The sequence below is a fragment of the Oncorhynchus masou genome, chromosome 19, assembly GCF_036934945.1.
Source record: "Oncorhynchus masou masou isolate Uvic2021 chromosome 19, UVic_Omas_1.1, whole genome shotgun sequence".
Taxonomy (NCBI): domain Eukaryota; kingdom Metazoa; phylum Chordata; class Actinopteri; order Salmoniformes; family Salmonidae; genus Oncorhynchus; species Oncorhynchus masou.
In genome coordinates, this window is record NC_088230.1 from 16,520,990 (window position 1) to 16,529,461 (window position 8,472).

At 46.0% G+C, this 8,472-nt stretch overlaps 1 protein-coding gene across 1 annotated transcript in view; it reads right to left on the bottom strand.

Moving 5' to 3' along the window:
* LOC135505879 (clathrin coat assembly protein AP180-like) overlaps positions 1–8,186 on the bottom strand; it is a 37,503-nt gene extending 29,317 nt beyond the window's left edge. Inside the window, exons 1-4 of the mRNA XM_064925084.1 lie at positions 7,482–8,186; positions 7,111–7,385; positions 1,660–1,802; positions 1,132–1,207 (exon numbers count right to left, since the gene is read on the bottom strand). Of these exons, the coding sequence (XP_064781156.1) occupies positions 1,132–1,207; positions 1,660–1,802; positions 7,111–7,240 (349 nt within the window). The 5' untranslated portion in view covers positions 7,241–7,385; positions 7,482–8,186. The remainder of the gene's footprint in view (positions 1–1,131; positions 1,208–1,659; positions 1,803–7,110; positions 7,386–7,481) is intronic.
* Between the last annotated feature and the right edge of the window lie 286 nt (positions 8,187–8,472).

The following is an 8,472-nucleotide window of genomic DNA, read 5'->3' on the forward strand; positions in this document are numbered from 1 at the left end:
TCTCCTCCTGTCTCTTCCTCTCTCCGCCTCTCCTCCTGTCTCTTCCTCTCTCCGCCTCTCCTCCTGTCTCTTCCTCTCTCCGCCTCTCCTCCTGTCTCTTCCTCTCTCCGCCTCTCCTCCTGTCTCTTCCTCTCTCCGCCTCTCCTCCTGTCTCTTCCTCTCTCCGCCTCTCCTCCTGTCTCTTCCTCTCTCCTCCTGTCTCCTCCTCTCTCCTCCTGTCCCTTCCTCTCTCCGCCTCTCCTCCTGTCTCTTCCTCTCTCCTCCTGTCTCTTCCTCTCTCCGCCTCTCCTCCAGTCTCCGACACTCAGCCTCTTCTCCAGTCTCAGCCTCTCCTCCAGTCTCCGCCTCTCCCCTAGTCTCAGCCTCTCCTCCAGTCTTCACCTCTCGCTGCCTCTCCACCTCTCGCTGCCTCTCCACCTCTCGCTGCCTCTCCACCTCTCGCTGCCTCTCCACCTCTCGCTGCCTCTCCACCTCTCGCTGCCTCTCCGCCTCTCCACCTCTCGCTGCCTCTCCGCCTCTCCACCTCTCGCTGCCTCTCCGCCTCTCCACCTCTCTCTGCCTCTCCACCCCTCTCTGCCTCTCCACCCCTCTCTGCCTCTCCATCCTCTCTCTGCCTCTCCACCTCTCTCTGCCTCTCCACCTCTCTCTGCCTCTCCTCCTCCCCTCTCTGCCTCTCCTCCCTCCCCTCTCTGCCTCTCCTCCCTCTGCTCCTCCTCCTCTGCCCTCCCCCTCTCTGCCTCTCCTCCCCTCTCTGCCTCTCCTCTCTGCCTCTCCTCCCCTCTCCTCTCTGCCTCTCTGCCTCTCCTCCCCTCTCTGCCTCTCCTCCCCTCTCTGCCTCTCTTCCCCTCTTCCCCTCCCCTCTCTGCCTCTCCTCCCCTCCCCTCTCTGCCTCTCTTCCCCTCCCCTCTCTGCCTCTCTTCCCCTCCCCTCTCTGCCTCTCCATCCGTCTCCACCTCTCTCTGCCTCTCCTCCCGTCTCTGGCTCTCCTCTTGTCTCCTCCCGTCTCTGACCTCACCTCCCGTCTCTGACCTCACCTAACGTCTCTTTCCCCCTCTCTCTGCCTCTCCTCCTGTCTCCGCCTCTCTCTCTCTCACCTGCTTCCCTCCACAAACATACAGGAAGTGCACTTACCGTGGGAGCCTGTTTTGTCTATAAAGTTGCTGAGGTTGAACAGAGCGGTCCTGGAGGCCAGGTATTGGATGAACCTCTGAGGAAGCAGAATGACAATAAGGCACTGACACTCTGAAACAACTGACAATGAAATAGGTTGATTAAACAAAACCAGAATCCATGAAAAAAAAATCAAGACAAATTAGGGCATATTTACTGAAATAGTCAACTACAAATTGAGTGCTAGTATGTTAGTCCAAAATTGAGACTTTATAATTTACAGTGTGTGAAAGCATGTCTTTTGCAATACGGCAACTCAATAAGTAAATATAGCTCCAGACAAACACAATGGTGATTGATGAAACATGAAACCATGTTTCAGAAGAGCTCTAGTCTGCAGCCATACTAATAGCACTGTTTCCAGCACCATGGACAGCCACACTCACAGCTCCCCTGGGATGAATCAAGACAGCCGTGTAGCTGTCCATGGTGCTCAAACAGTCCTAATTGGTTTTATTGTGGTTAAACACTAAATTGCTGCCCTCTGACCTCGTTTCCATGGACACACATGTGGTGTGTGGTGACTAGTGCCTTGAAGACGACAATCCAGCTGGCGTTGGTGGCCCTCTCAAACAGAGTGTCGGCCATCTGAGGGATGTTCACGTTGGTCGCATTGGTAGCCGATATCAGATCTGAAACACATACAAATAGGTTTGTTAGTACTGTGGGGAGAGGCTATTCGTTCAGCTCAGTGAAACGGTTCTCTTATTGATTGTCGATCCGTGAAACGGTCAGACATTTTGAGACAGTAGAATATAGCAGGATTGGTTAGGATATCTCAAGGTATTTAAAGAGTTGTAAAATCATGATGAGTAAGTACAATTTCAAAGTGTTAAGACATGCTGACTGCCAAGAAAATGTGTAATGTGCTGCCGTAGCTGATAGTGAAGCCTCACCCCAGGTCAAATGAGATTCAGTCTCCCTTGCTCCATTCATGTGCTCTGTGATTTTTGGAGTGGGAGTGCTGAGCTGTGTGTGTGTGTGGGGGGGGGGGGGTGATTCTGCTACTGGAATGTGTGAAAGCCATAAAACAGCCTCTGGGGGTTGTTCACTTCACTGTGTACCTAGTGGAGCTAGGCATTGCCGAGTCAGAAATCCATTTGGGAGTCAGGACACACATACCAAGCCTCAAAGAGCCACCAACACTGCTGGAAAGGATCTAACACACAGATAGAAGTATTGCACACACACACACACACACAGACAAAGAGACAAACAGACTGCCATTTAGACAGACTGACCGACAGGTCTGCCTCAGAGAGCAATCACCTCAACTCAGCTCTTTGGGATACAGTACATGACAGATTAGCTGCTCGGAAGAGAGAGGGGGATATGAGATATGGGATATGGGATATGAGATCGGGAAGGTGGCTATAAATCATAGCCAAACCGTGTTTCTTTACTTCCAAAAGGCAATATATATAAAAGGCAATATTATCAAACAACACTGACCAGACTACAAAGAGAGAAGGGATGCATGATGAAGGCTTGTTAGTCATTTCATGGTCAAAGGGCAGGGGCTTTGTCCACAGATTAATATAAATCTGTAAGGAGTCTGGTGTGGTGACCCCTCTCCCAACAGCCACACACACACACACACACACACACGAGAACAAACACACGTCTCCAGTTATAAGCTTTTGTGTCCAGTTTTTGGTCAATGTTGACTGATGTACTGCCTGTACTTTCTTATAAAAAACAGGTGCCATCTAGAGCCTGAAATGGTTTTTCGGCAGTCCCCACCGGAGGAACCTTTGAAGAACACTTTTTGGTTTCAGGTAGAACCCCTCTGGGTTCCATGAAGAACCCTTTCCACAGAGGGACAACCGAAGAACCCTTTTATGTTCTCTCTCTCTCCTAAATGTGTCTGCCTCTCTCAGTAAAACAGTTGGTGATGACAGCCATAGTATTCCTGTCTGTCCCTGCTTTGCTCGGCTTCCTACACAGCTCAACCATATGTTCCATCTCAACAGGCAACCCTGTGGTGTGGATTTTATGTGTGGAATATTTGTGGCCCACTATTTTGTTTCCCACACAAACGTGTTCACACACACACACACACACACACACACACACACACACACACACACACACACACACACACACACACACACACACACACACACACACACACACACACACACACACACACGAGTAGAAGTGCTGGTGTGTGTGTGTGTGTGTGTAAGTCTAATGATGATTGACTGATCTAAATAAGGACTCAGTAATCCACCGCAGACAGGAGAGCTGTAAAAATTAACTGGTAGGGGAGTCTATAACAAGGCACACAGGACTGTGTATGTGCGTGTGTGTGCGGGCGTGCATATGTTTGTGGCCTGCCTGGGTGTGTTCTGTTGTACTCACACACCAGACTTCTCCGAGGTTAGAGTGACAGGAATAGGCCAGATTGAAATCAACTAGAAGCCAGCGTATAGACGCCAACCCATTACCCTAACAACACTCCTATGTGAACACACACACACACACACACACACAGAGACACTTGTTAAGCTTGTCCAGAGGTATCAGCTCAATGATTCACTTAGCAGATGACTGAAAACGCCCACACACACACACACAAGCTGTGCCCATGCATAAAAACATGCATGCGGGTATAGGCTGCACTGACCACTAAACCAGTGATTCCTGTCGCATCACTGATCTTCAATGTATTTTTATCATATTGCTCAGAAGGAACAGGTTTGTCAAATTTAACGAACTGTGTTTCACCACAAGAAGGAACAAGAAGAGTCCTATCAAAATGAAATACATTTCAGACATCTCACTCCTTCAGAGTAAGAACCAATAAAAAAAACATTGAAACCCATTTCTCACTCTGAAACACCAAAACAAGACAGAAAATATCATTCTAAGGATATGCTACTGCCCAAAATGACTATCTGTTGAAGCACTCTGGAGTTGTTTGCCCGCCACTGTGCCTTTCCAGAACCCCCCTGTGTGTCAGCCCGAGTCTTTGACCCGCTCTACAATCTGTTTCCATGGCAACCAGACTGCCTCTCAAGGGTCAGCAATCATGACACAATGATGATGGACAACAACTATCTTCTCTGTTACAATGGCTTCACACAAAGACTAGAGGGGTAATGTTTGATGTATCATCATATTGGCACATCAATGTCTGTGGCAAAGTGTATAGGGTCATTGAGATGTACTATACTCTTATTCCATTTCCATGTCTAGGCCTAGGGCATTATCTGTGGAATCTATGCGTTATGCCATCAAACTTAAGGCCAAGAGATATGTAATATACAGTACCAGTCAAAAGTTGGCACACCTACTCATTCCAGGGCTTTTCTTTCTTTTCTACATTGCAGAATAATAGTGAAGACATCAAAACTATGAAACGACACATATGGAATCATGTAGTAATCAAAAAAGTTAAACAAAACCAAATATATTTTAGATTCTTCAAAGTAGACACCCTTTTCCTTGATGACAGCTTTGCACACTCTTGGCATTCTCTCAACCAGCTTCATGAGGAGGTCACATGGAATGCATTTCAATTAACAGGTGTGCCTTGTTAAAAGTTATTTTGTGGAATTTCTTTCCTTCCTAATGTGTTTGAGCCAATCAGGTGTGTTGTGACAAGGCAGGGGTGGTATACAGAAGAAGGCCCTATTTGGTAAAAGACATACCTTCTTTATTTGTGCTGTATGTATTGTTTTTGCTCCATTTAGAAAACTATTATTATTGAATATCAGTATAAATATGGAATGATCCATTATAGAGCATGGTTGATGAACTCATTGTTTTTGGTTTTCTATTAGAATTATCATGGGTATTTAAAAGCATTATAAGTTCCCCTTCCCTTTACCTATTTAGGTTGTTGGCAGAACGGGTCTACTAAGCCTCACGTATGGCGGCACCGTACTGTTTTTTGACCGCTACGCCACTAAGCTGCTACTTGTCTATACCTTTGTTTACAGTTTAAATCTGACCGCTTTGCCTTTGATTATCTATGGAATACAGCTTAAGAAATGTCCTTTTGTCTGGAGAACTTTGAACTTTGAACGCTCTGTTCTGTGGTTGCTTTTGAAGCGCGTCTGACTACGGCATCACATACCTGAGGCCTCAAGGCAAGTTTGGAATTGGATTATCCCTGAGGAGATGACAAATAATATGCCCTACTAGAGTTTCCAATAATATATTTAGGTTAGACGGAGCCCTTGCCTAAAAATGTTGGCCTAATTAAATGTTTTGGTGTTTGAAGCCTTGAATGTTGCCTTGAGGGCATTAACTATGTGGCAAGAAAATAAGATAAGGGAGACATTGTGCCCTATTTTTATTTAGTTTTGAAGGGCCATGAAATCGATATACATTGTACATGCACTAGGATTAACTGCAAAGGCAAGAGACATCACTACAGGTACTCAACAATCAATGTCACAACACAGACAAGACAGACAATATCCTTCCATCTCGATAAAGACCGGATCCATTTGCATTGTGCTTTGTTTATTCACGCTTATCGTATTTGGTTAACATGTGTAAAAAATTAACTACTACAGTAAAGCATACACTGAGTATACCAAACATTAGGAACACCTTCCTAATATTGAGTTGAACCCCCTCCCCCATTTTGCCCTCAGAAGAGACGCAATTCATCAGGGCATGGACTCTACAAGATGTCAAAAGTGTTCCACAGAGATGCTGGTCAATTCTGACTCCAATGCTTCCCACAGTTGTGTCAAGTTGGCTGGATGTCCTTTGGGTGATGGACCATTCTTGATACACACGGCAAACTGTTGAGTGGGAAAAACCCTGTATGCTTGGCATCTACTACCATACCCTGTTCAAAGGCACTTAAATATTTTGTCTTGCCCATTCACCCTTTGAATGGCACACATACACCATCACCTCCCCTAACAAGTGGCATCAATAAGGGATCATAGCATTCACCTGGTCAGTTTGTGCCATGGAAAGAGCAGGACATATGTGTATTTTATTGGGTAAGAATGTCCCTTCTCTGTACAGCCATACTCTTGAGTTCTCTGCCCTCTCTGTGCAATGCTATGCTAATCCCCAGCAGTCTCCTGCCTACTTTAGCATTAGCATGGTCACCTTTGTCTGTGTAAATAATAGAGGCCAGTCATTGGCTGATTAATGCATTATTCAGTGGGGAGCGTATCACACGACATAAGTTCTGAGTCTTGCTAGACCTAGCCTGAGACTGGGCCGGCCACCTGACCACACACACAGGCAGGTGGAACACCATTCATCCACTACTGCTTTAGTATGACTCGGGCTGCTAGGCCCTATGCCAGCGATTCATATTGTCTTGTCATGTCATGAGATGGAAGTAGCGCTGATGCAGGGAAAATTGGATACTGGTGAATAAGCAGAATTGGACGTTAAGGTCTATCTATCTACAGTAGGCCTACATCTATATGTTTTCTAGTTGTTGCCCATTTAATTCACTCACACTTGATATAGTGTATAGTGTATAGGCTACACCTTTGAAACCAAATGAGGAAGCTCTTTAGCTTATCAATAACAAAGACAACTACAGTAGCAGACACTGCAGCCGTTGAAGACTTGAAGACATGCACTCCTGCCATATGTATCACTTAAGGGAAGCTTGGGAGGTGTAGTGTGCAAGGACAAGTGAACAAGGGAAAATGTCATGTATCTTAAAAACAACATTCTATGGCTGGATTCGAACATGCAACGTTTGGCACCAGAGGCATATGTTTACAATGGATGTCAACCGTTTTTCCCCCATAGATATCTAATCAATTCATGATGCAGTGTTCTTCATCTGGAGAGAGAGAGAGAGAGAGAGAGAGAGAGAGAGAGAGAGAGAGAGAGAGAGAGAGAGAGAGAGAGAGAGAGAGAGAAAGACTGAGAGAGAGAGAGAGAGAGAGAGAGAGAGAGAGAGAGAGAGAGAGAGAGAGAGAGAGAGGATGAGAATGCACTTACATTCCAAGTGCTTTTTCTTGGGCGCCATCACCTCGTGAGTGGTGGCTTTGCAGACGGCGCGAGATACCTCTGATCCCGTCAACTGGTACTGCGCAGCGGCAATACGATCCGTGAGCGTCTGCCCCGACATTTTCTCCTCGTGTAGTCGACCACCTTAAGAATGTATTTAACCAAAGAGAGAAATAAAAGGCGGTCTTGCTACAGGAATACGGGTATCAACGATGCCAGTGCTGTGCGGTCCTCTCCAAATCTCCCACGTATAGGCCTGTGACCTTCTGGATGGGCGAACAATTTGCAATATTAGCTCAAATAAATCAATCAATATTTCATTTGACATTAAATAATTGGGTCACGTTGATGTGTGCTCTGACCTGGGTAGACTTAAACAAGATTGCCTTCTTCCTTCTGTGTCCCGCTATACCGTTCAATTCAGCACCTTGGATAAAGTCAGTCTTACGTAACACTACGCTAGAAATACAATGTATTTCCTCAGCCCACAGCAATAAAAGCAATAATAAAGAAGCAATCAGGAGATTGAAAACGTTGCGACCGCGCAGCGTTTCTTATCCTTACAATGAATGGGTTTGGCCAAATGTCCAACCTTCGTCAAACATACATAGAATATTCCGTTATCCGTTTTGCAGGAGCATCGGATACACCGTCAGTGTTTCCTTCTCCACGACGCACGGAAAAAAGGCAAACCGAGGGAGTAAAATGCACGGGGGCGCTTTCAAAATAACGATTTTGTAGTGACGCACAGTCGGCTCGTTGATTAAAATCTTCGTACCGGACGTTTTCTTCTGATCAAGAATGTCTGATAGAGAAGGACAACGAGCCTCTGTCGACAGCAGATGTGCCTCTAACCCCTGTGCCAAGAGCCAACACTGACCGGCGCACCAATCCAAGGAGTCTGAATAGGCTACTAGGCTATACTGTATGGAGATGTTGGAAATAATTGTGTCTTCCACTCACTCGAATGTATGTTTATTTGGACTATATATCCTCTCCCCCCGTGCAATGTTAGGACAGGGTCAGGTGACACTTCATTAACAAACCGACACACGTCCATCCCACGCTCACCGTGGCGCGTTCTTAAAGGGGAATATTCCTAGGCCTACTGTATAGCCTAGCAATCATATCATTCATATGTCAAAGGGTTTACGAGTGAGCACTACTGCAATGGTGCAAAATATTACAGAGACAGATTTGAACCCACTGCGCACAGGAAGTATATTTTCCAAATGGCACGTGCCCTCGTGATGCTACTCGCTCTCCCATTACTACTGTTAGTATCATTCCCTGCGGTTGTTTACCCTGGTCATTGACACGTTGCCACACACGTATAGGCTTTATTATGCCCTA